We start from the raw sequence: 27,901 nt of genomic DNA on the forward strand, positions 1-27,901 counted from the left end.
GTCAGCACCTGTGGAACTGTACTTGGCATGAGTCTTCAAAGGAAAGGCAGAGTTGGACGAGGAATAAAAGGATTAAACATACAATGTTTATATAAAATTACAGTTTAATTGGAGTTCATCATATATGAAATTACAAGTTAGTTGGAGTTCAGGTCCGGATCAGTCATGATCTAATAGAATGGCAGAACAGGCTCGAGGAACTGAATGGCCTACTACTCTTCCTCTAATTAAAATACACGCCCCTTAGAGGGACATAACGACTGTGGCTAAAAATGGCTGATGTCAATGCCTGCACATTTCATAGGATATTATTCTACAGGGCTTCAAGCAAAACTGAAAGAACTGGAAACGTTGGCGGATGAAAATAAGCGTTGGTAAAATAACAAAACACAAACAGAATTTTGTGCAAACAAAAACAATTTTAATTGTTTCAAATAGCACTAAACTGTACTGAAGATGCATCAGAAAAAGTACATGCTCTGAGAGACAACACCCACATTAGAAACCACTTAGAAAGAACTGACAACGATTTATAAGAATTGGGTGTGTTTTCTTTCAGACGGGATAATTTATGAAACATTTATATTATTGCTGGAATAGATGAGTTCCTTCTTGCGATTAAAAGCTGAAGATTTTTACCAATTGTCAGCCTGCAGAACTCATGCACTCAGCTTTTCGAATTTAATATATTGTTTTATTAAATATAGAAGATATAATATATATATGACTATTTTTGAAAGAGAAAAACTGAAGCATCTTAGTCCAGGTATCTTGTGAATCTTTAATTTCTGACCTCATTTGAATTATAAAATTAACTTCTAAAAGGCAGTGAAATGTTAGCAACAAATACATGCAGCGGTTCGATATTGACATATTTAAGATACAAGAGACAAATTCAGAGAAGGAAACAAAGGAAACAGTGCTTCCTCCATCTATCATGCTGATGCTCAACAGTTAAAATGCTTTAGACCTGTTTAAAAGTTACCACTAAAATGCACTAAAAATGCCAAAAAGAAATGATTTGCAAACTTTTTCTTCCTCTCTTAAATTGAGGTTCTGATGCTCCCTGGTGGACAGAGATAGCACCGTAATACGCAGTGCTGCAGTTTGGATAGTTTTGGTGTTTTGTTACCTATTTCACCAACCCCCACCCACTCCATCGTACAATTTGTACATGCCCCGTCGGGAGTGACAATACCATTCGACAATACCATAATCTGTTCCTTCTGTCGCTCAAAGGTATGCTGTTTGGACAGTCAATTAGGTGCTGTAGTATAAACGTGCTGTAGTGATGGAGTGTAAATTCCAGCTTTACATTATGGAGAAAGAAGGAGCCAACACAAATAACACAGACATTTATATCACTCCATTCACATATAAGGAACATCTCAAAGCCTTGGGTTGGTTTTGCCAGCGATCTGTGGCTCAGGCACCTTTGGGGAGGAAGGAGTAGCTGTTTGAGGTGTGCGGAGTCTTACCCATATCCAGAGCATGAGGAGAGCTATGTAGGAGGTGGCTCCCGCAGTGAGTCATGTGGACAGGTCATTCGGACCTTGTGAAATTAATCGACTGGAGAAGGTCGAAAGTGTCTAACAAAAAAGGATCTTAGTGTTTTTTTCCAGAACATGTACATGAGAACATAAGAAATGCTAGACGAAAAAAGACCAAGGTCCAACTAGTTTACCTTCCACCTTCCTGGCAGTCACATGCACACATGTACTTCTGTTTGTATAACTCCTTTTTGCAGGAGAAGGGAAAACTTAGCATTAAAGCAACTAATGTGTGTCAATTGGCACAAACAGTAACCAATGAGTGAAGGTGGTATTTAATGACCCAGTGAGCAGCAGCTGATGCAAACAGGAGCCATCTGCTTGACAAAAGCCACGTCCACATAGTAGAGATGAATTTAAGGGCGGAGGTTATAAAGCCTTGCGTTGTTTATTCAGAATGAGTAACATGTATAACAATGAGGTTGGGTTCCCTCCCTTCAGGCAAAGCTCCAACATACCTGACAGCTCAGGTACCTATTGGGGAGCTAGGGAGAAGAGGGCAAATGATTGGGAAAAGACAAGCTTGCTGAAAAGCACACACCCTGCCAGCCAGAGACTATTGTATACATCTTCGATGATGGGATGATCAAAAAGCTGGGAAATTTTGAGATACGATTCCAACGGTGAACAATAGATGGAACAAGAGATGTTATGTACCTGTGTTCCATAAAGCATCAGCCACTATCAGTCCTAGTTAAGCTCAGGGAGTAACAGCAGTAAAGTATTCCTGCAGCAATGATTTGTGAGCACCTTTTAATTCACACTAACAATGCGTCTTCTTTTGTTTTTACAGAGTACGGTGATTAGAGAGCCAGGAGAACTGAAGAGGCAATAGGACAGCCCCCCCCCCCCCCACCCCGGGACACTGCCCCCTCGCTCGCACCACCCCACGCACTACCCTCATCTCACTAGCGCGCACCTCAGCTCAGAGAATGTATCACTGGCAGTTTCCCTGCTTTCATCGATGTTGACACATTACAAGAAAAGGAGCCTGTAAAATAGTGTGCGTAATAGATGATAATTTACTCTGAAATGAGTTGCAGCTAAAACAATAAACGCTGCAGGTTCCCTGGCATGGTTTTGGTGTCATTTAAACCCCCGCCCAACCCCCACCGAAAAAAAAAGTGCTACTGTGTTGGACTACATTGACGGCTGTGTGATATCTTGTATGACACATGTGAATGGTGGGGGTGAGCGAGTGGGGGAGAGATTTCTTCCAACACTATAGACTCATTTAGTGAAGGCATGCATTCTCCAATGGTACATGTATCAGAGGTCATGCAGATTCTAAACCTACCAGATGTTCCTCTAAAGAGTTCTGAAATTTGTATTCTATTGAACTGAAGCTTTTTTTTATATATATTATGTATATATATATATATAAAGAAAAGTGTACTGAGCAGAATATTTGTTTCGGGCATGTTCTGAGCACTGAGAGATGTGAGAGGGGCCAATCAGCTGTCTAGACTATGTGGTTTCATGAAATAGGCAAGCAAGTTGCCAAGCTTTCCTGAACAGAGAGAGTGGTGTCACTTTGCCTTCCCCGCAGGATAGATTGAAACAGGATCTGTTTGCACTCCAACATCTGCTGTCTTCTTTCCACCCTGCAAAGCAGAAAGCAAACAGTGAGGACAGTTAACAATCACACCAGCAGTTTCTTCAGTTTTCACACGACTTCAGACCTCTTATAGTTGGCTGCCAGCCTACCTCGTTCTTCTCTCAAAATTTCTGTTTCCATTTCTAGTTATTTATTTATTGCTGCACATTCTAACCTCATAAATGTTGCAGGACCAGTTTTCGCTCTGCATCACTCGTCAAAGCTCAATTGCCTTTCAGTAATTACACAGAAGAATGTCAGCATTCAGGTAGTTTTTATTGCATCAGTTTTGCCAAATTTCCCTCTCCCACAAACGCTACCTAAAAGGACAGTAAAAGAGTTCTGATGTTTCACCTTAGCTTGCCGACCGTTTTGTTTTGAAGTTTAAGAACGTTTTGAAGTTTAACATACACTCCTCCTTCCCATTCCTGAATGCAAAGTGGCTGATGCTTTTGTCTACAAATATCGACATTTTACAGTAATTCCCTTGTATCGCTTTGAGATGTCTTCCCTCCTATCCCTACCCTCCCTGCTCTCCACCCCTTCTGATCCCAACCCCTGCTCGGGTCTAAATCCCTGACTGTCCAGCGTCTTGGGACGTCCTCCTGACATGAAAGGCAAATATAATCTGTTGTTGTTGCAAAGCGCTGTATCAAATACAAGGATTGTTTTAATTGAACAGACTTCATGTTTTCCCTTTATTCCCACCTCTTTCTAGCCGTATTGCTCTTTTTCAAATACCTCTGTACACAATGCAGTGGAAGAATGAGTAGCTAAATCAATAATACCACACCTGAAGTTAATCCTGTCCCATTGTATTCAGTCTCAATGGACCACGCGCAAACTATGCAGAATATTTGGCTTGGTTCAAAGGAAAACAAGCATTTTGGAGGAAATTAACTGTGGCAAAGATTCTTTTAGTTTCCTGATGAATAAACTATTTTTTTATTCCTTTACTTCTGGTTCAGGGTTAGAAGTCACCTTTGGATAGTTGGCAACACAGTTTGAAACCATGGCAAAGCGCATCACGTTTTGCCAAACACTCTGCTAAAGGCAACGTTCCCCCAGATAAAACTGATTATTTACTTCATGGCTGTTCGTGGAACATTGCAGTGCAGAAGTCAGCTGTCACATTCGCCTACAAAATACACATTATTCCACTTCCACTTTGCGGTAAATCATGTGAAGTGCTTCAAGACACGGGATGACCAAAAGGTGTGAGGAATGGCACCATACCAAATGTAAGGATTATTATCATCATCACGATTATTATTTTGGAAAGACCTGAGTTACTCATCTGCTGTGGCCTCCTCTAACGTACCAGTGTTTTTAGGAACCCGCCAAACGAATGCCTCTTATCCAGTTTCTTCTCAGAAGCTTCCTTGGGTTTGACTTCCTCGCCATTCTGTGTGGGCACTAAAATGGCATTTTGTTGCTGGGCAGGAGGAAGGACTTCCATGGACATTGTTTTCTGCTGTTCTTGACTGCTCTCTGCTGAGGACTTTCTCTGCCCTTGATTGTCCTTGCCTTTCTTTGCAGTGTCTCCTGAGGCAGAGGTTGGGGATTTATCTCCAGGGCCATCTGTGGCATCTGAATCCTGAAAGGCGATGAATGTGGTTCAAATGTAAAGAGCAGCATGGAAATTTTTCACTGCGATTTAGAATAATAATGTTCAGTTTCCCCATATAAATTAAACTGTACTGAATACTTACTGAGCAGCTATATATAATTTTCCCCACCAGATTGGTTTGGATAAAGATCTCATCCTTCCATTTAACCTCATTCTTAACCACAATATCCACCAATATTGTTCTCTCATCATCACTGCATTGACCTCTGCCACCCTTCCTGGACACCTGTTCCAGTCATTAATTGCTCTCTGGGTAAATAAAAACTTCCTGGTGTCTGTCCTGAAATTGCCATTAAGGTAAGAGAAGCCCCCCAAAAAGTTCTCCAATTTAAAGAAAAAGAAAGCTCCTGAGCATACCTTACTGATGGATAGTCCAGGATAAGGACACAGTGAAGAAAAGGATAGCCGTATCCTCGATTATACTGGGATATTGTTCTAATATAATGTGTCTGTACCGCCTGCCATAGCAATTTAGATCAACTTTGCAGCTGATTCATTTGATGCTTTGGAGTCAGAAATATTTGTTGGTTTCTTAAATTAAATATCCAGAATAACACAGCATGTGCACCAGCATGTTGCATTATCAAATCGTACAATAGGATTAATGCCTATTGAATGCTTTTAGCTCTTTGCAATTGAAAATCCACATTATGGATTCTGATCCAGACCGAATGAGTCCAAAGCTCATCACTATCAATGGTGATCTTTTTGTAGACTCCACGATGCAGAATTTATACATGTCTGCTGCACATTGTGAACATCTGAGATAGCCCAGGCCTTGTGTACGCATTCAGTTTCCCCTACACCTGAAAGATGAATATTGACTGTGGTAAAACAGAGTAACACACCTTCCCCTGATTAATATTAAATGTCAATGTGGATTTCAGTCCAGCAAAATCAGGCCCTGATCCTAGATACTACTGTCATGCACCGTGTAGGACTGCACAATGTACGTATAGACCCCACTATAAATACACTTAACACTATATCGAGTCGCTTTATGACACAAGTCGGTCTGCATTAGCTATCTTTCTGTTAAATCTTTATGACTGGATTTCCCCTTCTATTGAAAAGATTGCTATTTTCAGCATTTGGTAAACACAGTTCAGCAAGAGTGATTTGCTCTGCAATTTTGAAAAAAAAATGTTCTTTTTTACAGGCTTTTGGAGAATAGCGGAGACAATCTTAAAGATTAAATTAACCCTTTTTTAAATATTTCTCTCAACAAAATCCATCATTTTTGTTGCATAGTTACAGACTGTTTTACGATAAATGCAACCCTCTATACTGCCTAATTATAATGGTGCCCAGCACAAACTAAATTGGACAATTGTATTTACATCAGTGATGGAAAGTACTTGTCTAAACTGGGACATGGTTTAATATGAACCACATGTGAGATGATGTGACCTTGGACAATAATAGTTCCATTCGACTCAATCGACAACGGATGGTTGTAATGGAATAAAAGCAGTTATCTGTAATTGATTGACTACTCAGAACCACCACACATTTAATCAATGCTGCTTTTCAAAAGAAAATAAGCATTTCCCCAAAAAATACTGAAGGCAATTTTCGCATGACCGGGATAATTAAAATAAAGATACAACACACTGTCGATGGCCAGTATTCATAAAGCCTTATGAATCTGAAGGAAAAAAAGGACTTTTCTGCAACTTTTCAGCTGAACTTCATTTGACAAATGACTGTGGATACAGAGCGCATCAGAGAATTTTTAAAAATAATTTTCAACCTACAAAAATGTCAGTTGTTCACATTCTTTCAGTTCTGTATATTTGATATCCAGCGAGTAGCAGAAAGATCTTGTGATTTCCGTCAAAGACTTTCACATTCTACAATGCAAGAAAATGCAACCGAAGATACAGATTTACTGTTTTTTTTAACATTTTTTTTAACATCCGGTCCTTCATTGTTTTTTAACCTCCTGCTGTCTTAGTCTTTGTGTTCTGTTGTTCCACTCCGCCTCTCCCCATCTCTTTCCTGTCTTTTAAATCTCACCTCAAATTCTACCTTTTGGAACGTGCCTATGGCTATCTCTCCATCATTTGGCATCCAAAGCCATCCTGTGAAGCGCTCCGAATTGTTACCCTACTTTAAGAGTTCTGTGTACAAATAAGTCTTTATTCCTGTAAAGGATTGACGTTTCCCCCTAATTACAGTCCGAGCGACTGTTTTCTCATGAGTGAAGATTCCATTTGTCTTGACTTCAACAAAAAGAGAGTGCCTGGTGCCAAGCGATGAGTAAATCTGAAACAATCCACCACTGGAGAAAAGACACAACTCCACATCCCCCCCCTAAAAATACACATTTACCATGTGTTTGAAGAAATGCAGGAAGCCTTTCTTGGCTGGTTTGACTTCCTCTTCCTCACATCTCTGGGGCTTGGCTTTCTCATCAGGTCCAGGGCCCATTTCCCGTTTTGATGTCTCTATTTGTGGGTGTGGCAGCGTTGCCGATGTTTCAGAGTTCACTGTCGTGCCAATGTTCTGTTGCTCGACCTGGTTGATGAATAAAGCGTACGTTTAGACACCAAAGGCAGAACATGCGGTAAAAAGGTGCCAAAATGAGCCGTCGCTGCAGTTAACACGTTTAATCCTCGGGAGGAATCAACAACGGCATTGCTGGATTTCCTGTATCTCTGCTGACTGCTGGGTTCTATTTCACGCCATGAGTCATTTACGTCTACTTTTGGAAAGAGCAAGCAGAATTTATTCGCGATAGGTTTTTGGAACTATATGGCGCGCAGCTTTGGAAAGGAGTCAAATTCAGCCTCTTGACATTTCACTTTGTTGCGTCATTTTCCTCCCCTTCACTTCCCCCTACTCCTGTTCTTAAGGCAGTGTAACCTTCACTGGGGAATGGTTCCATGGTGCTTGGCTGCTCTGCAGTACTTTCAAGCGTGTCCAAGTTTTCGCGGTTGAGCCCAGATTGCAAGTGTCAGGGGTTAGTCAACTGTACGGGCATCACAGAGCAGCCTGATGCTGCCTTTACCTGACAAATATACACAGACGCACTTTCAAGTCGTTGCCCAAAGCCATTAAATCCCTTACAGTGCCTTACTGCTGCGCAGCCAAGATCAGTGAACCCATAGAATGATGGACTCATAGAATCCGACAGCACAGAAGGAAGCCATTTGGCCCATCGTGCCTGTGCCAGCGCTTTGAAAGAGCTGTCCAATCTGTCCCACTCCCCCAATCTTTCTCCGTAGTCTTGCAATTGTTTTCTTTTCAAGTAAATATTCAATTCTCTTTTGAAAGTTATTATTGAATCTGCTTTCACCACCCTTTCAGGGATTTCTTTCTCGTGAATCAAGTTTTTTTTAATATAATTTATTGAGCAGCATTGGATCATGTGGACATAAGACTAATTGTCGGTGAATACGAATTGTGATAACGTCATTTATTTGCTCTGCCGATGTCCCAACTTGGGAAATTTTTGTAATTTAACAGGCAATAAAATTAACAAGCACTCACAAACGAAGCAGCTACAAAATTAAGCCAAGGTCATGAAGGGCAAATGTTATTTAAAATCTGTGCCATTGTTTGACTGGAAATCTAGTGGTAATTCCGACTGCTACACAGCTGTGAGCTCGTCTGAGCTGTTTTACAGCCTCCTCTTCTTAGAAAAAAGGCTTGGCCATTCATACAATGGCACTGCCTCATGAACAGCGCTGCAGATCCTCAAATATTCCCCACAGACGCACAACCACTGTGAACAACAACGTATATTGCATAAAAGTATGACTTGCATCGAATGTCTTCTAAAACTGTCTTAGTACAGAAATGATTGCTGTTGAAAAAAAACCTACAATTTCTGGGAAAATTCAAGCTTCAGACTGGATTACTTGCAGTTAGTATGTAAAACCCTCCTTTTGTATTTAGTTCCCAGGACAATCCTATTGAAAAAAATCATTTCATTCACAAAGCCACAACAAAGTTCAAAGCAGTCGCTAGTAATTCAGGAGGGATCCTTGAAGGAGTTCTATCCTCAGAAAATGATTTCAGATTGCTGGCTGGGAAACTATAAACCAGTTTAGGAGTGATTGTTATTCAGGCATTTGATGAAATAATAATAATTCTTACATTTGATATAATGCCTTATCACATCATTGAGACGTCTCAAACCACTTCACGGAATGCACTGTAAACTGAATTGACTGCATATTTTGTGGGCGAAACAAAGTTTTGTAGGAAATTAAATAGAAGATCCCTTCCGTGTGTTGATAGCATTCTGCTGAAAGAACTAACTAAAATAAAACTTGCACAAAAGTCTGAGACTTCCAACCTGCTACCAGCAACAAGCAGTGCAATGCCATGATTCCCTGCCAAAAATCTGCCTGCACTTTATTCTCAGTAAAGCTGCAGTTATGCAAATAGCTTTCTACAATGCAAATGAACACAGAATCTGTCCCAGGAACTAAATATTGGAAAATAATTTGATTCCATGCAAATTATTTGGACTCTGGATATTTCTGCTAATTACAGGTTCTGTAAAAAGATAGGCATCTATAAATGCGCTGAAAAATAGACCTCATAAATCAACAGAGAAGCCTCAAAGTGCATAGCACTAGTGGGACAAAGTACTTGGCTCTCCTTATGGCCATTTGACATTATTGCAATCGCATTATATTGCTAATGCAGAGGAAATAATGAACAATCTCAAGAACAAGTCTCCTTTGCAATGTAAATCTGATGATCTGGTATGTAGAGTACCAATTTGCTTACGCCTGAGGCTCCATTCTTCTAAGTGGTTTGTGGGCTGACTCAAATGTTTGTGACATTTTTCAGAGGAAGGAATGCAACGCTTTCCTTGTAGAATGCAAATTTTATCGACATTCGCTATATCAAATGTAAGGATTTACTGAAAATCAATGACATTGTATAATTTTTCTCGAGTCAACATTGTCAAAGATACATGTTTCGTAGCTGTCCTAACAAGTGTTCTTTAGACCTCTGGCAATATTAATCCCATCCCCAACAAAATACTGTAGCAAAGGGCAAAGTACTGCAGATGCTGGAAATCTGGTATAAACACAGAAGGTTCTGGGAACATGCAGCAGGTCAGGTAGCATCCATGCAGGGAGGAAAATGAGTTAAGGTTTCACGTCAATACCCATTCGAAATACTGTAGCGATAAGACTGGCAGAACTAATGTTTTGCCAATTGCAACCTGTGGAGATACTACACTTCACTGGAGTACATTTTCACTCATACTGGAGTACAGTTGCCCTCTGACAATCACTAGACTCCACGAGCAGCTACCAATCCTAAACCCCCTCCCTAGTCTCCCCTCTAATTTCACTATACCCTTCTCTCTCTTCTTTAATGTACTGATGCTTTTTGCTTCAACCACGGCCTCTGCAAGTGTGTTCCACATACTCGCCACAGTCTGGAAAAGAATTCCTAAAAATCAGCTTTTCAGACCTGGGTGAAGATTCCTCTAAGGTGATTGAAACGCTGCCTTTGAGAAGTTGAGGTCAAATCGGGATCTAAAATTTGGCGTTTCCAAATGAATTTCTCAATAATTGCTTGGACTCACAAACAGGGTTATGTCTTCTGGCATGTCACCCTGACCTGCAGGAATTCTGTTCCAATGCAATCTATTTCTGTTGTGTTTTACACCCGCCTATGATTGTCGAATCTCTACCACCTTTGGAAGCTATCTGCCACAATACATTCTGGCCCTGTTGTAGGGTGGTCTCGGCCTAGATTTCCCTATGATTTTTGTTAACGCTGTTGAGTGATTGACTAATCCTAGTTTGAACTTGGTAGCACGGGAAATGTAAATGTATTTCTTGCCATTGCATTGCTCTAACTTACATTCTGGGGTGCTTCCTTGGCAGCCTGAGGGAACAGAGACAGACCAAAGATTAATCAATCGTTCACTGAAACTTCTCACTGCTGAAACCCCCCCCCCCCCCCCCACAAAGTGCAGTTAACTTTTGAACCTAGACAAGCGTACAACTGGTTTGGTGAGTAATGTTGACTCCAAATTTTCCGCAACTTGTTTATAAAGAAAGACCAACTTGCACCGGTTTAACTTCAGGTCATGTAGTTAAGTGAATGTTACATTTAGTAATCTTCTGATGGTGTGTGTGTATGTACTGTATGTGTGTGTCTTGGTGCTGCATTGGCTGATGTCTTTACTTACATAGCCATCAGAGGGAGCTTCACAATTACCTGTATACATTTTAAGTAAGCATTTTAAGATGACGTACGCGATGAGCTGGCAATACTTTAAAGAAACTGAAAAGATTGAGTAGTTTATTAATGTCTTCTCAAACCCATGTATTACTGCCTTTCAACACACCTCAGCCAATGTTTATTATAATAAATGAAACCTGAATGATTTATTACTGCTTTTTAGCATTTCCTTAATGGAGGCAACTCTGGCAGTATTTGGATTTGAAAACTAGATGGAAGACTGTTGGGCACACCCGCAAACACACACACACACACACACAGGCACACATACACACACAGACACACAGGTATTCATACACACCCACACACACAAGATGCGTAAATTCAGCTTAACCAGAATTCATAAGTGGATCAAGTGATTTGCCCATCATTGACATTGGAATTTATTTCATGTTCTGCATATTACAGAAAAACAATATACTTTGTAATTTGTGAGAATGTTGTTGACAGTAACAACAGCTGATGAGGGACAATCATCAATGAAACCAATCTTGTGGAACATAACGAGATTACAGAATTGTTACCGACCTTTGATTTAAACAGCTTCCCAAATGGATTTTGTGACGGCTCCTTCACTGGTTTGGGCTTTGCTTGGGACTCTGGTACTTCTTGTTGAAGTTCTGGTTGTGTTGGTTCAGAAGCTTTCGTTGCCCCTTCTTTGGTTTCTCCATTTGATTTTATCTTTACGCCATCCAGAATAAAAGAGGCAGCCATTACTCACTGTAATATTTGCCGGTGCGAGACTAACCACGGCGGTAGATTGTACCTGCCGATAAAATTAAACCTTCCTCAAGGTATACTTTCTGTACCGAACAATGTTCTCTACTAAATTCATCTACAAAACAAATCTCTCCTGTTGTAGTGTAATTGTTATAAAATCAATTGGATAACATTAAATTGAGTTTAACATTTTGGGGTTTACTATGATTTATGATTTAATTTGTTACCACTTTTTCACATTGTCTTGCAGGCTTGCATCAAGACAAACATTTGTACTGATGGTGGTGCAAATGTTTTACAGACGCACAAGTGAACACAGCCCCTGGAAAGCACACAGAACATCACCAGATCCCTGCTTAACAGTGTGTTGAGGTGCAACATTAAAACATGCAATATTGCTTTCTGTAACACAATACACTGCAACGTGATTTGGAAGTACGACAAACAATAGTCATTGCATTTGATCTAGAGCCTTATCACATCATCAAAACATCTCAAAGCGCTTCACAAGATTTACTATAAAGGGTAGCGATGGGCCAATGTTCTCCAGTGTGTATTTATGGGCCAATGTTCTCTACTGTAGTATTTAACCCTCACTCCAGCGATATCTAGTGACAAACAGAAAGCTTACTCTTTTTCAACTTTTCTTTCTTTACATTAAAGATTTTCTCAAGTACATTTCAATTAAAATGTAGAACTTCTTTTTCTGGCAAAGTTACATAAACCATCAGGCATCTTAGGGCAAAAGAACCCCATTCCATTTTACAAATGCACAATACGCAAATCACATCTTTGAAATATTCTCTGCGTTTCTAGAGGTCTGCATGATGGGGACTGCCAACTCAGGGAAATTCATCTTTTGCCACTTGTTTTGAGAAAATAAATGCTTCACTGGTCAAACCTGTGTTAATCCTGCTTTTCTAACTGCTATTGAGAAAAACTTCCTGTAGCTTATTGGTTGGAACACTTGCCTCGCAAGCGAGAGGACCAGGGTTCAATTCCCAGGCAGGTCGAAACATTAGGCAAGTTTCCTAGACAATGCACTGTATGACAAATACTTATCCATGCAGTTTGAACGCTGCAGCAGGAATAATGGACCACTCACTCCCAGGCACCTTCCAGCATCCGTTGAGGCAACCCTGGAAGCCGGTACTTGGCTCGATCCCCTTGGCTGGAGGTGGTTGTGGTGGTGGGAGGCTGACTGTTTTGCCCATCGAGTCGCTGCTGCACTTTAGAGCAATCCCTGTGAAGCACTTTGAGTCATGGCGACGTGCTAAGGCACTGCATCGGATGCAAGGATTACCATTAATTGCAAGGCCGCAGGGGGAGAAAAACGTTTTAATAAGATCGAACACTTACCTCTTCCTCTCCTGCATGCTGTGGCTCGAGTTCTATTTTGGAAGGGGATTTTGTAGGGGATACCTACAAGGAAAATTACAGCGTGGTTTTTGTTTCAATTCTTGTGGTTGGCGATTGGCCTGAAACGCCTCGTTTGGAATTTCACGAGTTGATTGGAATTTCAGACGTTGATTGGAATCAGAGGCATTGATTGGAATTACTGTTTATTTGAACAATTCGCTTTGACGATCATTCCACCGCATCGATTTGCAACCAGACGCAAGGCAACTCCCCGGCTGTTACGCCCTTGAATGCAGCGCTTGTCCCCGCTTGCAAGGCGAGAGGTAACGCACCTCGGTATTTTGTGAGGTCAACGCATGAAAATCCTATTAGCGCTAGAATGGCGCTCGTAGGTTAGACTGTGAAATGACACTGACCAGCGTTGGCTGTTTTGCGGCCTCGCTTGTAACACGGGTTGGAATTTTACGGAATGCCAACAAGCGAGTTGTAGCGGGGTCTCCCCTGCAGCTTATCAAAGAGTAGAAGCTGTGCCCACCACCCCACCACCCCCACCCCCGACAACCTCGTGGTTGAAGACAAACAGATGCATACAGTGCTTTGCGTTTTTGTTCGCAGTTTCGTTGAAGAACCGGGCTTTACATTCCTGAACATTCTTCTTATCCATCTGCGGAAATGTGATGAACTCCATACTGAGCCCTCTTGATTGCTGGATCTGTATATATACATATATATATATAAAAATACACGTCAACATTCACTTACCCCTGAACATCACTTACGAGAGTTTTGAAGAAATTCATGACGGGGTTCTCTTCTGCGAAAGTCTCTGCGTTCGCACCCTTGTCTCTTTTATCCTCAGACTCGTTCGGGTTCTCAGTAACAGAAGAATCGGCAAACACAGGGCTTTGAGATGCGTTGTCAACATGCGATGGCCTTATACTATCCTTGTCGCCTTCATTCTAAAATACACAAAGTCCAGCACATGACTTACGCAGAATGATTTCTGGCGGAAAGTAGACTTAGAAACAATTTGGCGTTCACTAAGGTTCATTCTGAAAACTTTTTGTTTTTAAATGTTTTTAAAAGTTTTAAATGCGGGATGATTCGGCAGGATCTCGGTCCTAGTTTCTTCTCTTACTCCCCTCAAGGTTCCTAAGATAAGTGTGGTCATCCAGTACCTTGCATAAGTGGCTGATTGCCTTGTGTTAACCTGGAATAGAGAATGCTGTTGGACTATTTGGCTGTGGGAGAAACATGACCAAAGTCGGTGGTTTCATTGGATAGTTCTCAGCTGGAGGAACTCTTAACAAACCTACCCTAACCTGAATATGGTAAGGTCACCTGTAACCCCAGTCCAGGTGTCAGCCTGGCTCAGTTGGCAGCATTATCACATCAGAGTCCAAAGATTGTGGGTTCAGGCCCCATGTCAGGACTTTGAGCTCATAATTCACGCCACAACTCCAATGCAGTGCATTGGATTGGTCTGCTTGTTTCGTTAGATGTTAAAGATTCCATGTCACTGTTCGAACAGAGAAAGGGGGTTTCTCCCAAAGTCTGGCCAACAGTGTTCTCCGGATAAAATTCATCATTCACTTCATGGCTGTTTGTGAGCTATCGCTATGCACAAATTTCCTGACACATTTGCTTACAAAATACAGTCATTACACTTTACAATAAATCCTGTGAAGCACTTTGAGATGTTTCAACGATGTTAATAAGGTACTATATCAAATGCAAGGATTATTATTACTATAGATAATTTAATTAACTAGAAATTATTGGCAGAATCTGAGACTGACTGGATCTTTATGGTTAGTAGCAAGGAGTTTGATTTCATTGCTCTGCCTTACATACGACATTATAAAACCAAACTCACAGGAGCGTAGGGTTGAAATAGTCTGCAATAAGACATAGTTATGAAGTCAATTCAGGAGAGAAAAAATAAACACAAGAAGTTCTTATTCGAAAACTGTCTATGAATTGTACATAAAATCATTCTGAAATAATAACTTGATCTGAATACTGACTCAATCTGCTGTGCGTAATTGACTGCTGCGTTTCACCCACAAAATACACAGTCAATTCACTTTACAATATATCCTGTGAAGCACTTTGAGATCCCTCAGCAACGTGTTAAGGCGCTATATCAAATGCAAGTATTATTATTATTCTTTAGAGAGTGATTCGAACGTTTCACTGGAAAACACAATTTCAACGCCAACATTTCTACAAACTAAAGACATGAAACAAGGTGATTTTATGCTGACAATTGAATGCCGTTCATTTCAGCAGAAAGAACGGCAGAGCTTTTTTTAAAATAAAACTCAGCAGGGCATCGAGCAAGTGATTTGAAAACTATGTCATTTTTCCGATACAGTTGATGCAAAAAATAAAAGTACATAATAATAATGACAATCCCTGCATTTGATATAGTGCCTTATCACGTCTTTGAGATGGCTCAAAGCGCTTTACAGAATATACTATAAAGTGAATTGACTGTACTTTTTGTGGGCGAAACGCGGCAGCCAAACAGTTGTGGATTGAGTGACCAATTTGTTATTATTTTTTTTGAAGGAATTACCTCTGGAAAAGCGATCTACCAATTGACTAACAACCGGGTTCCTACATACGGCTTGGTCAACAGAGACGTGTGGAGTAAGGAAACTTTCCCAACGTTTCGCCCTGCCCGGAATCGAACCCAGGTCCTCTAGCTTGCGAGGCGAGTGCTCTAACCACTGAGCTACAGGATTTCATAACATGATGCTTTTAAGAATACGAATCAGGGATACTAATCTACAATAATCAGTGATAATTCTGGAACCAGCACTTTAGATACCAGAGAGAGCAAATCTTTATCAAATGGAAACTATCATCCAGCAATTTCTCTGAACCGACCTTAAAGCCGGACAACGACAAACATTTCATGACACAGTTGTATTGTCCTTAATGCACATCAATAAAAATTATTTCACCTCACGACTGACAGATTCTGTAAGATGCAACCAGAAGGCAGAGTATTGATGTCTCATTAAAAGACCAATGAAGGTATTTTTTAAAAAAGGGTTAGTTTATTCACTGAAATTTGTAAAGCTTCAGATTTTTAGTATCCAAACTCCATAGCGTGGTAGTGGATAATAGCAAATTTTAAAAAAATCAAATGAGCATCTTTGCAGTGAATTGAGGTTCTAAGTGCCACTTAGCTAGAATTTTGTAGCAACACCTCAACGCTTCAGAATGAGAGAGCCAAGTTAGTCCCATCAGTAAAGAGATACCTGCCCATAATGGAGACACTCCAGTTTCCTTCAAGCTCACGGTATGTCTCTCTGTACGTCAAGATACTTCTTAGCCTTGAGGTTCCTTGATCGATTCCTGGTCTGCAATGAGTTGGCTAATCTCAGTCGGGATGTTGCAATTGGCCTCAATGCATCTGAGCTGGGTGAAGGGGGGGAAAAAATCATCCAGGATTCCCGTACTCGATTGCTATCTGGTGATGGCTACTGAGATGTTACTTGTGCCCTGACATTGAGCGAGACTACAATCAGGCTTGTCAGTGACGCTTTCCACAACTGAATGGCCAACCGTTACTCACTGTGTAGGCTTGCACTTGAAGAATAGTCACTAAGAGATTGGTACCAGAGGCCACTCATGAAACTACGTTCCAGCAAGAGTCCGTGAAGGGGAGAAAATTGGCAAAAAAAGAAATCCGCAGCAAAAAAAATTGAATACTTACAAGCTGGACAAACAGAGTACATTATGCATGCACTCCGGGGGTGTTCTTTGTGGTGAGTTCGTATAGACAGAACACATTTGTGCATTACATAAACAATGATTTTATTTTCCAATCCATTGAATAAAAGTGATCTCAGCGTTCACTGGTCATGAGGAATCTCAAACAGAACACTTTCAGTTCGGCTCCGAGAAGAAAAACAAATTGTTCAAAGACAACAGTAAGAAGTGCAATCATTGTTTCCTGGCCACTTGGTATAAACCAACGCAGTGTTTGACTTGGAGTAAACAGCATAGCTGTGTTTCCACAGATCGCTCATTGTTACTGCAACACACTAACAGGAGCGGGATAATGAGGAATTTGTGTCACCATAAGCAGATGTTTTGAAAGCACTTTTGACGTATAATAGAGAATGTCAGAACAAGAGCAACACAGAACATCTTCTGGTCTGACTTAATGAATTATATAAATCAACTCCAAATAGTTAACACCTCCTTTCCTAATTTTCTTTGATTGGTTACCAGAAGGTAACCAATCTCCGGGGAATCACTGAAATACTAAATTTATTTTTTTTAAAAATGGGTTACTAACGTGCCAATGCAAACCCCACTGGATTCTACAGTTCAAACCCATACCTGCAGGGCAATGCAGCTCCAATGCAGCAAGTTTGCTGATGGAATATGATGGGGTAGATTCAATTTAATTCAATGCAAAATCTTGATGAATAATGAATGTTAGGAATTTGCAATCTACGGTGCTCACTGGTTTAGAACATAGCCGATCTCTCAGCTTATCTGACCGCTTTTAGAGATAAATTGCTTAAATAGTAAATAAACACTGGTTATCAACTTTGTGTTTGCATCCTTTCCATCCCCTTGCTGGCTTCCGTCCAACAATTTCACAAAGGCACATCCTCTACTGGAGAACGAGACTACACCCTGGGCGAGGGCAGTATAAATGGGAGTAATCTGCTTTCACTGTTGACAATGACAAGATTATGGTGGTCCTTCCATTTTTCTGTTGCGCCTTTCACATCAGGAGGCCGTTTCAAAGCGCTTCACGGGGCATACTATAAAATGTAATGACTGTAAATAAATATATTTATAAATATAGATTCACACACACACAGTTTTCACAATGAACCTGCAATCGGCCCAGGTAAACTGGATTAGCCCATCAACCGTGTTAACAGCTACAACAACACCAGCACATTGGTGTTTTTAACAACAACTTGCATTTATATGACAGCCTTCATCAGTCTCAGAATGCTTATATTTAATATGTTTAATATCAATTTCCATAATCGGACTATATTAATTCTCATAAATGTATGATGCAAGTCATTTTACACCTCTAATAATTCTTCATTTTTAAAAGTAACACAATTTCTGCTGCAAGGCAATAGAGTAGATGCTGACTATTGTTTCTGTATTCTTGCATTTCCTTACTGTACTAAAATAAAACAGGTGGCGAGTGATGGCATGATCTTGATCTTTCACTGGAAATCACCTTGGATCCGGGCCAGAGTAGAGACTTGCAGCCTCTAAATCGTGGCTTTGTGTCGCTTCGTTCCATTCCCGACAGCTCGGTTCAGTGCTGAGCATAACACGCTCAGTCTCACATCTATAAACTTCACTTCAAAAAGCAGGGTGATCTTAGATTAATGCACGCTGCTGTACGGATCTTTTGAGTTTCTTCTGGACAGGCCAGAAACCAAATTCAGTATCTCCCTGTTACCCTCACTCGAATAGCATGACAATTCTCATTGCCTTGCCCACACTACATGAAGAATTGCTGAGTTCTACATTGCCAGTGTCTTTGCCATTTGAGCCGACATTTGTTCATGATTGTGTTTTTTTAATGACGTGTAACATGGCTGGACTGTTGTTTTTGGTGGAGCATATTTGAACAGCAATTAAGAACGTGGACTAATAATTCATGGAAGCAGTAATATAGTGGGTCACCACCCTATAGCAAAGTGCGATAGCTACAGGTTTGAATCCTCTTTGACTTCATACTAATTTGTTGTCCCGAGTTGCAATACTTTATGGAATTTAATCCAATTTAATGGAGAATTTACTCTATTGCATTAATGTGCAACACAAACTTTACTCCCCAGGTCACCAATTTTCCCAGCTGTTGCTAGGATCAGCAGGTCAGGCAGTGGTTTCCTGACTGAGGATCTCTCTCCACCTTTTCTCAGTGTATGTGCGCGCGTAGTTGTTTGCCTGCTGTTGTGGAACTCTCCCAGCAATGCAAACAGCGCCGGCAGCTTAGGATATAACAGAGCCACTTACAAGATGAAAACAACAGGGCACCCGGTACTGATTAAATTGATGTAAAGGATAGGTCAATCAAGGGCTGAGCACTGTAAAAACACACACATAATTTTATTTGTGTTATTAATGCAGCGCACCAGCTGAATGAGGTCACGAGTTTACTGCTGAGATAATGTTTAAAGTCTTATCTGGATTTTCTATGTCTCCAATAACAATACTGAGAAGACAAACACATACGCACATAAACTCCAACTCTTTTGCTAGGCACTGGCTGCTTCTATTGCTTTACCCAAATGGCAATTCTTGATGTGCGAGTCCACCGTGAGTTTTAGTAGGCTACATAACATTGGGTGAACCACATCAAAGCCATATCCCAGCATCCATGAACACTCACTCACTGTACAGCAAGGTATTGGTACAGATATCACAGTTAGACCTTTAGGTCATATCGATTTTACACTACAAGTATAAACTACATTCTGCACTATAGCAAACTCTTAATTCACTTCTCTTAGGTGTTCTTCCATTAAATCAAAATTATAAGCCTCAGATTCACTGTAAGATCCTGTTTGATGATAACCTCCTTTGGTGCAGATCAGACTCAATACTGTGTATACAACTGACCAGTTTTATTGGAATGAATATAGTTTCCATATCACATAATGATTAGATACTTGCTGATTGAGGTACTGTAGAACATACTGTGGAACATTTTTGCCATTATTCATAGAAATAAAATGCAATGAAGCTTGATTGTCTATTGAAGAAACAATACACCAACAGCTCTATCCAATTTGAATGTTCTTGTGTTAGGACTTTTAAAAAAACAGTACATTGCCTTTAATTTGACCTTAATATAGCATTGTAAATTCTACATGTTGTGGATTCTAAACCTTTGGCACAATGAATCAGGAATCATCATTGCATTTGATACAGCACCTTTCATGCCGGGAGGACATCTCAAAGGACTTCACAGGATATACTGTAAAGTGAAGTGATTGTGTATTTTATAGGAGAATGAAAAACAACAGTGCATTGCAGTGTTGTCTACATTTCCTATCATTGTCTCTGTCACATAGTTATACAGAGTTACACAGAATTGACCAAGCCCATCAACAACAAAGAAAAGCTAATTACTGCAACTTCCTCTCGATTAGTCTCACAAAACTCATTGCTAAGACGAATTGCCCATTGAAAATAAATATGAAAACAAATCCTACATGTGATAAGTCAGATAAGACATTCAACAGGAAAATTGGAAAGAAAGATAAAGATAAAATGACCATAAAGATTGCAAAGCATTTAGTTAATGTGCTTTTGATAGTTAAAAGCACTTAACTAAGAAATTATCCAACTTTTTGTGCAGCAGATTTCTTTAGTTAAATAGTCACCTTCCCTGCCTTTGGCATTTGAACATCTTCCCAGCATTGCTGGGTGCTACATTAACGATAACAACATTCCTTGCAGTTATTTTGAACAGATATGCAAACACTGCGCTAGAAACAATTAAACAGTGCTCACCAATACTTGCTGGACATTGTCCAGTCTGCGTAGAACTTCAGTGGCTTCCCTCTCAGCAGTGGCTGCATCTGGACTTTCAGTCTCCTTTGATTCCTGCTGGTTTTCCTTGGCTGCTCCTTTGCCTTTATCTCCTTGTTTGAACAGTTTTTCGAAGAAACCGATTTCTTTCTGCTTCGGTTGCGTTACTGCTTCCTCCTTGGGGCTCCCTCCTTTCGGGAGCTCGACCGCAGGTGATGTTTCAGCGGATATCTGCTCCGGCTTCGGAATGGGGCTTTGCTTCTGTGAGAACACTTCGCGAAGATCCCAGTTATCAACTGGTGCTGTGTCCATCGCTGTGTTATTTTGGTTGGTCATTTCTGACAACGGCTCTTTCAAGTTGCCATGATTAGGCTTCAGCACATTGTGAGACAAAGCTTTGCCAAAGATAGATTTAGAAGCCGTCTCAGTCTTCTTGGCAGGCTTCCCGAGACCTTTTCCATCTGCATTAATTTGGAACTCATCTCTATTGTCGTGTGCGATGTGAAGGACTCAGTGTTCTGGTTAGCATCTGCTACTGTGTCTACAGCAAATAAGATATAAGCAGAGAACCTGTTAATAATCAATCACCACAGTGAATATGATTTGCTGTATATCTATTTGAGATTGACATATCACAGATATATTAAATTGGATTATGTCTACCATCTACCTGGATTAGAGCATCATTTGCTTCAAAGACTTCAAGCAGAACTAGAGAAAAAAAATTTTCAACCATATAATACCACGAAACAACGGTCCAAACTACAGCGTAAACATTTTCAAAGGAGTAAGCTACCAGTTTAGTAGTTTTTAAAGAACGCTGAGCATAATAGAGGGTTGTAGTCACTGATTTAGAGAGCGAACAGGCTAAAAAAGCTTATAAAACGTGAAGGTCATGTGCATATTTCAATTAATTGCAGCAATGCCATGAGGTAGGTACAAGATAGTGCTTCAATGCTTGATTAAGAAGTTATAATAAATTGTAATAAATAAAGCCTTGCATTTAATATAGCACCTTATCACGAACCGTCTCAAGGCTGGTCGCGGGATTTTTAGCATGAAGTGTAGTGACTGTTTGTTGAAAGCAAACATGACCTGCCACGTTGGCCTACAAAATACACAGTCACTACATTTTGCTGTGAAGTGTGTTGAGTCATCCTCCCAACATAAAAGGCACGATGTCAAATACAGGTAATATTATTATCATTAACTTGGAGGAAGTTCCAGTTGGGTTTATAGCCAGGCTGTAATTTCTGTAGCAGAAGATTGTTTGTACAAGTCTACAGCATATTACCATTGACCTATGAAAGAGAGACAGCACAAGTTGCATATTCATTGTGAATGGATTAATGTCCCTTTTCTCTTTAAAAGGGAAATACAGTTCTGTGCATTCTGAGGAAGCATTTTGTGAAACCTTTTTCTGTACAACTGCCAAACACATAGCTCTCAGAGCACAATTCCGGTGAGTCATGTAACTGCACCACAAACTTTCCTTAAAATCCATCTCAGAACAGCTGGGACAGACCTCAAAAGATTAATTCTATTAATGGTACTGTACTGACATCTCACATTTTCTCCTTAATATTTAGAGCTTGGGTGCTTGGAAGATCAGGAAACATTTCTTCACACAGAGGGTTTTGAAACAAGAAGACCACAAAGGTAGGATCAACCAGGATGTTTAAAAGGGAGATAGAGATGATACTTGGAAAGTAAGTGTATTAAGGGTTATGGAAGAAAAGGTGGGGAAATGGTACTAAAAGTTGCCTTGCTCTAATAAACTGACAGCACAGGCTCTATGAACTGAATCACTACTCCTGTTCTATTGTCATTATAAAGGCAACACAAACGTGGCCATTCCTAGTAATCAGCATGTGACAGACCCCCATGGGCAGGAATTGTAAGAGAATATGTGGGTGAAAAGATTGCTAGGACTTTGTATTAACAGCTGCTTCTATGATGATTAGGTAACCGGACACATGTTCTTGTTATAGATAGTACGTCCCTGCCAAAAGGAACATCCCATCTATATCTAAAAAGGTAAATAAATGAATGCATATTTAGAAAGATTATGATAATATCTTTCAATGGTCAAATGAAATTTATAATAATCTTAATCTTTGAATTTGATATAATGCTTTGTCATGTTATGGTGATGCCTCGAAGTGCTTCACAGTATTTACTGTAAATCATAGTGACTGCATTTGTAGAGCTTCTACTTTAGAGGGATGTTAGAAAAAAGTGCTGTGGGCCATGCTATCTCCGCTGAGAGTACAGTTTCAATGTTTCTCACTCACTGAATTATAGCTTTCATCCCCAAACCACCACTTACCATTAAAGCCAGCACTTTCGTTCACAACAACATCTCAATCATTTGGACTTGGTACCTAAAGTAAACAGTGATCTCGGTAATAGAAGATAACTTCTGATGGAAATTCTCGAAAAGGGTGGAGCTGTTTTAAAAATTTTTTTTACTGTCACTGGTAACGTCTCAGCTTTCAGTTGAAAGTTTAAAACTAGAATCATAGAATCATAGAACTCTGCACTAAACTCCGTACTCTCATCACGCCAGTTCTAGCCAGGGTGCTCTGACTCTCTATCACCAAACGGATCGATTTCAAGATCCTCACATTCATCTACAAATCCCTTTATACCCTGGCACCTCCCCACCTCTCCAACCTGCTTACTCCCGAACCCACTACCTGCTGCCTCCGCTCAACTGGCTCCTGCTTGTCCCTCGTGTGCTGCTTCCTCTCCGATCGTGCCTACGGCCACCTCCTCCCTCCCACCAGCTTGGGGTAGGGTCACGCCACTGTCAACGCTCTGGGACGCTACCCTTTTATTTGGGGCGCTATATAAATGCAAGGTTGTTGTTGTGGTTGAAAGCGACTATCAAATCTGCTTCCACCACCTTTTCAGGCAATGCATTCCAGATCGTAGCAACTCTCTGAGTAAAAAAAAAGGCTAAGTTTAAAATATCAGATGCGACTGAGGACAGTGAAGCATTTAGATGAAGTGGTTCTAAAGGTCCAATTATATGCAACGTAACACGACTGTGATACAGCACAGCAGCCACTTGTTTCTTAAATAACCGGGCAAACAGCACAGCTGTTGTACCCCTTATGCTGAACTGAAAGAGATTAATGTCTGGGTTCCAAAGCAGATAGGGAAAAACTGTCTTCATTTACTGGACAAATGGGTGATGGAAGGAAGGAAGGAAGGAAGGAAGTAAGGAAGGAAGGAAGGAAGGAGCTGAAACACTGTCACAAATGAGACTTGTCATTTTTCAATCAATAATTTCCTCATTATTTTAAACTTTTTTTAAAAAAATGTACTCGAGGATGGAAGTACTGGTTATCCATGATATGTTTTTTTTTTGTGTTTCTGGTTCGACTCGCCTTCGTTCAGCTTCACATTCTCTCATCTACTGCCCAGACACGAGATCAAAAAAAAAGTTGTTTAATCTAAACGGATCTCCCTCTGTTGCCTCAGTTATTAAGAGCTCTGCCTGATGTGGTTGTAAACTGTATGAACAGTGAGACAAAGCCAGTGTTTTATCTGCTTCCTTCCTTCACCCATTTGTCCAATAAATGGAGACAATTTATTCCTATTTGCTTTGGAACCTACACATCAATCTCTACACATTAGTTGCCTGGTTGCGCCTTTGCTATTGACTTTGCTGATCTCAGCCAAGGCAGTGGCAGGAGTGCCACAGTTAGACTCAATGCTCCTGGAAACATAGAGGAGCCAAGAGTCCCTCTTCTGATTCCTATTCAATGACCTCTGTAGGCAGGTTCATATCTGTGGAATTTAGTTTGAGCAGAGGATCAAGCTTTGCTCTCATGTCCCCTCCCTGCCCCTCTGTCTCCCCCCACGCCCCATTCCAAAAGCAAAGTTGAACGCTAGTAGCTTATGTGAAGAAAACAAGTGACGAAGCCAGCAAGCCCTCATTGTACACAGTGACACACCCACAGATTCTGAATGGAGTCTGTGTTTCTCCGATTTGATTTCTGAAGCTAAGGCTGAAAAAACATAACCAGCTTGATTAGTAGAAGGCTTAGATGTTTCTTAGACTCACTGCCAATCACCTTTGTGGTTGACTCCGTGTGTGCACCTGTAAAAGACAGAAATACTGCTTCTGAAACAGGTACGTTTTATCACGTGACTCCTGTGGCATGTGAAGAACTAAACAATCAAAAAGTTACCTACAAGAGATGTCTAATCACTGAACAAAGGATATCACGATGCTATATTTCCAACTGCAGTGTCTAAAATCCAGACAGAAGCAGACTTCTGTGCACTCTCTAGCTGTACATTCTCTGTCTACGTTTTGTTGGGGGAATACAAATTATAATACAATTTTACATTTATATACTATAGCGTCTTTCACGTTGAAATGATGCTATACACGATAGACTTTCAGTTTCAGGGAAACTCAAACCATGGGAATGCAATTCCTGCTTTATAATGAACTACTACTATTGTATGGAATCCTGTAGCTCAGTGGTTAGAGCACCCGCCTCACAAGCAAGAGACCTAGGTTCGATTCCCGGCAGGGTGAAACCTTGGGGAAGTTTCCTTACTTCTGCTCACTTGCCAGACTCCAGTTTCTCCAGGGCCACAATTCTACCTTTTTGACTTTTTTGAAGGGGGCAAGGGAGGGGGGAGGGAGAGGGGGAAGCTGGGTGGGGGAGAAAGTGGGGGGAAGGGGAGTTCCAGAAAACACCTTACTCCTATCATCATAATAATAATAATCCTTGCATTTCAGGAGAACATCTTGTAGGATTTACTGTAATGTATAGCGGCTGTGTATTTGTGGATGTACATAGCAACCAATTTGAACACAGTAATGTACCGCAAACAGCCATGAAGTGAATGATTAATTTTATCTGGGTGATAAACTGGCTTTCACGATCGCCCACAAAATACACAGTTAATCCACTTTACAGTGTATTAAGTGAAGATATCTCAACGATGTGATAAGGCACTATATCAAATCAGATTACTATTATTATTATCGCTGCCCAGGACCCAGGAGAAACTCCCTTTGCTTTTTTAAAGATTGTCTTGAGATCTTTAACATCCACTGAAAAGGCAGATGGGACCTCGATTTCACATCCTATCCAAAGGACGGCACCTCCTGGGGCGGGGGGTGTAGGCGGTGGAAGGAGGGGTTGTTATAGAACAAGGGCTTGAAATGTCAATGCTGGAAAATTAACAGATTAAGCTGTCACAATATCATCTTACCTTTGGAAAGTTTCATTAAAATGAGGACGCTTTCTGTGTCAAGTTTATGTTGCAGCTCATCTCAAAGAGTTGAATTACTGTTGACTTAACAAAACTAGAAGCAGTTCTGCAAGCTGCTCATTTTATTAATAAATACGGTTCAGTGAGTATATCAAAGCCCAATGTTGTAAAATCAATTAACACAAGCTCCTCCAACAAAGCCAGACTTATAGTAGCCTTATAGATGGTAACTTCACAGTGAATGTCAGAACTGGGGCGAGCCTGCAATAATGCTTGAATCTAAACACAAAAGGGGTCAGGAACAAACCTTTGATTTTTTAACCAGCCTTGATTTGTGTAACAACTGTGGACCTGGTCCAAATCCAGAGCAGCACTATAGCCGGACAGAGGGTAATAAAATAAGTGATCAGATGTTTGTTTGTTTTACTAGCCATGAGTTACTTTATTTGTGGAAAATTTATTGCCTCATTTTTCCCGAAGACATTTTGTGAATAAAAAGGCAACAAAGCACGGATGGATGAAGGGGCCTGATTTTTTTAAGACTCCAAAAAATGTCCACACAAGACTTACATCCATGGTTTGAACCTAAAGATATTCAGTAACTTAAACATTTGATTCTTTAATTTCATGTGAATAACTGAAAGTGCATCTATGTTTAATATTGAAGAGTCGCGCCTTGGAGATCATAAGGTACACGATGAATCATAGCTAATATTTGGATTTAAGGCAGCACCACTCTCTTAGAACATGAACAGTTTTTATGGGAACTTTCCTGGTTGATTATACACACATATAATGATAAAAATTCTACCTGGGTCTAGAATTACTCTATTTTCTCAGCGTTTCAGAGCATACAGAAGTTGGCAAGTTCTTAAATGTAGCCGAGTATCTTTTCTGCTTTGCTTATTGCTGACACCACTGTTTTGACATAATTGAGAATTAAGTCAACTAACTTTCCGAAGTTTCCCTCCACAGTTGTTATTTGCATGTGCTTTGACCTCACTGACTTTCTCTATCTATCAAATATTAAGTAAATATCACTTCTCATCATATACAGGTAATTTCTTTGCAACTGTTTTGTCCACCTACACTAGCCCACAATTAAATGACAGTATAATATCAGATCATCCAGTGTAGGATTAGTGATCAGACTGTTTTCATGGCAAAGAAACAATTAAAACCGTCAGTTTTTCAGACAAAACTGATCTTTTTGTCAATCGGGTTAATAATGTGTGCAAAATGAATAGTTTCAAAACAGAAACGATCGGACAATGGACTGAGAAGAAATTTGAGGCAAAGATGGACGTCACAATATAAAACAGGTAAAAATAACAAGTCAACACAAAATGGAAAACTACTGGAACACACAATAGGGTATTGAGGCAAATCCATTGTAGTTGGGAAATAGAAACATAAGAGAGGCTTCACATCACATTACACACATGCCAGGTCTCCAGATATCAAGTGCAATTTCCTGATCAGGTAACAAAATCTGCTGATATCTTGAGATGGAGAAACAAAGAATGAAGAGAGACAGAATGGTGAAACAGAAATAAAATACTAAAGATCAAAAAAGAAAAAAAGGAACAAAAGAGATGCTCGTCACTTTACACACAAGCGTTGGAAGATCTCCTTGCCAAAAAGATTGAAGCTGTATTTGAGACAGCCAAAAGAAGTGGAGATAATAAAATGGTTTGTACTTTCAGGCAGATGATAAAGATTACAAAAGAAAAGTTTAGCAAGTTAAAGAAGATAGTGATATTGTCCTAAATTTGCTATCTAAATTGTTAGTTGCAAATTGCATATTTGGAGAATGTAGCTAATATCATTGATATAACATATTGGACATTTTGACCTCAATTCAAATTTGCACTCAGTGTCCACCCTTTACATGTTACCTGTGGAACATAATAGATAAATACATACCAACGTTGTTAGACTGGATTGAATTCTGGAACCCATTTTGAACAATTTCAGTCTGAGTTTCCGGCTGAAAAAGGAAAAGTGAGGTTAAAAAACAAGGTAAATTGT

General features: G+C 40.2%; 1 protein-coding gene across 4 annotated transcripts; it reads right to left on the reverse strand.

Annotated features, from left to right (window-relative positions):
- Positions 1–86: 86 nt before the first annotated feature.
- bcas1 (brain enriched myelin associated protein 1) lies at positions 87–27,857 on the reverse strand. Of its 4 annotated transcripts, XM_007912000.2 has the most exons (9): positions 27,797–27,846; positions 20,609–21,167; positions 13,861–14,040; positions 13,082–13,144; positions 11,531–11,683; positions 10,619–10,642; positions 7,112–7,297; positions 4,469–4,744; positions 87–3,154 (listed from the first exon to the last, which is right to left on the reverse strand). In XM_007912000.2, exons 2-9 carry the CDS (start codon positions 20,960–20,962, stop codon positions 3,080–3,082), a joined length of 1,311 nt encoding a protein of 436 aa, XP_007910191.2. In that variant the 5' UTR covers positions 20,963–21,167; positions 27,797–27,846; the 3' UTR covers positions 87–3,079. The 4 variants fall into 4 exon arrangements, with proteins under 4 accessions (XP_007910191.2, XP_007910201.2, XP_007910196.2 ...); XM_007912010.2 differs by lacking the exon at positions 13,082–13,144 and having other exon boundaries at positions 27,797–27,857; XM_007912005.2 differs by lacking the exon at positions 10,619–10,642 and having other exon boundaries at positions 27,797–27,849.
- Positions 27,858–27,901: the final 44 nt, after the last annotated feature.

Source organism: Callorhinchus milii, unplaced genomic scaffold, assembly GCF_018977255.1.
Source record: "Callorhinchus milii isolate IMCB2004 unplaced genomic scaffold, IMCB_Cmil_1.0 Scaffold18, whole genome shotgun sequence".
Taxonomy (NCBI): domain Eukaryota; kingdom Metazoa; phylum Chordata; class Chondrichthyes; order Chimaeriformes; family Callorhinchidae; genus Callorhinchus; species Callorhinchus milii.

Coding starts and splice junctions, on each gene's coding strand:
- bcas1 (XM_007912000.2), bottom strand. CDS start 20,962: ATGACCAACCAAAATAACACAGCGATGGACACAGCACCAGTTGATAAC. Junction 7,298..10,618: donor CCAAGGAAGCACCCCAGAAT/GTAAGTTAGAGC, acceptor TTCATCAACCAG/GTCGAGCAACAGAACATTGG. Junction 4,745..7,111: donor TGCATTTCTTCAAACACATG/GTAAATGTGTAT, acceptor ATCGCCTTTCAG/GATTCAGATGCCACAGATGG.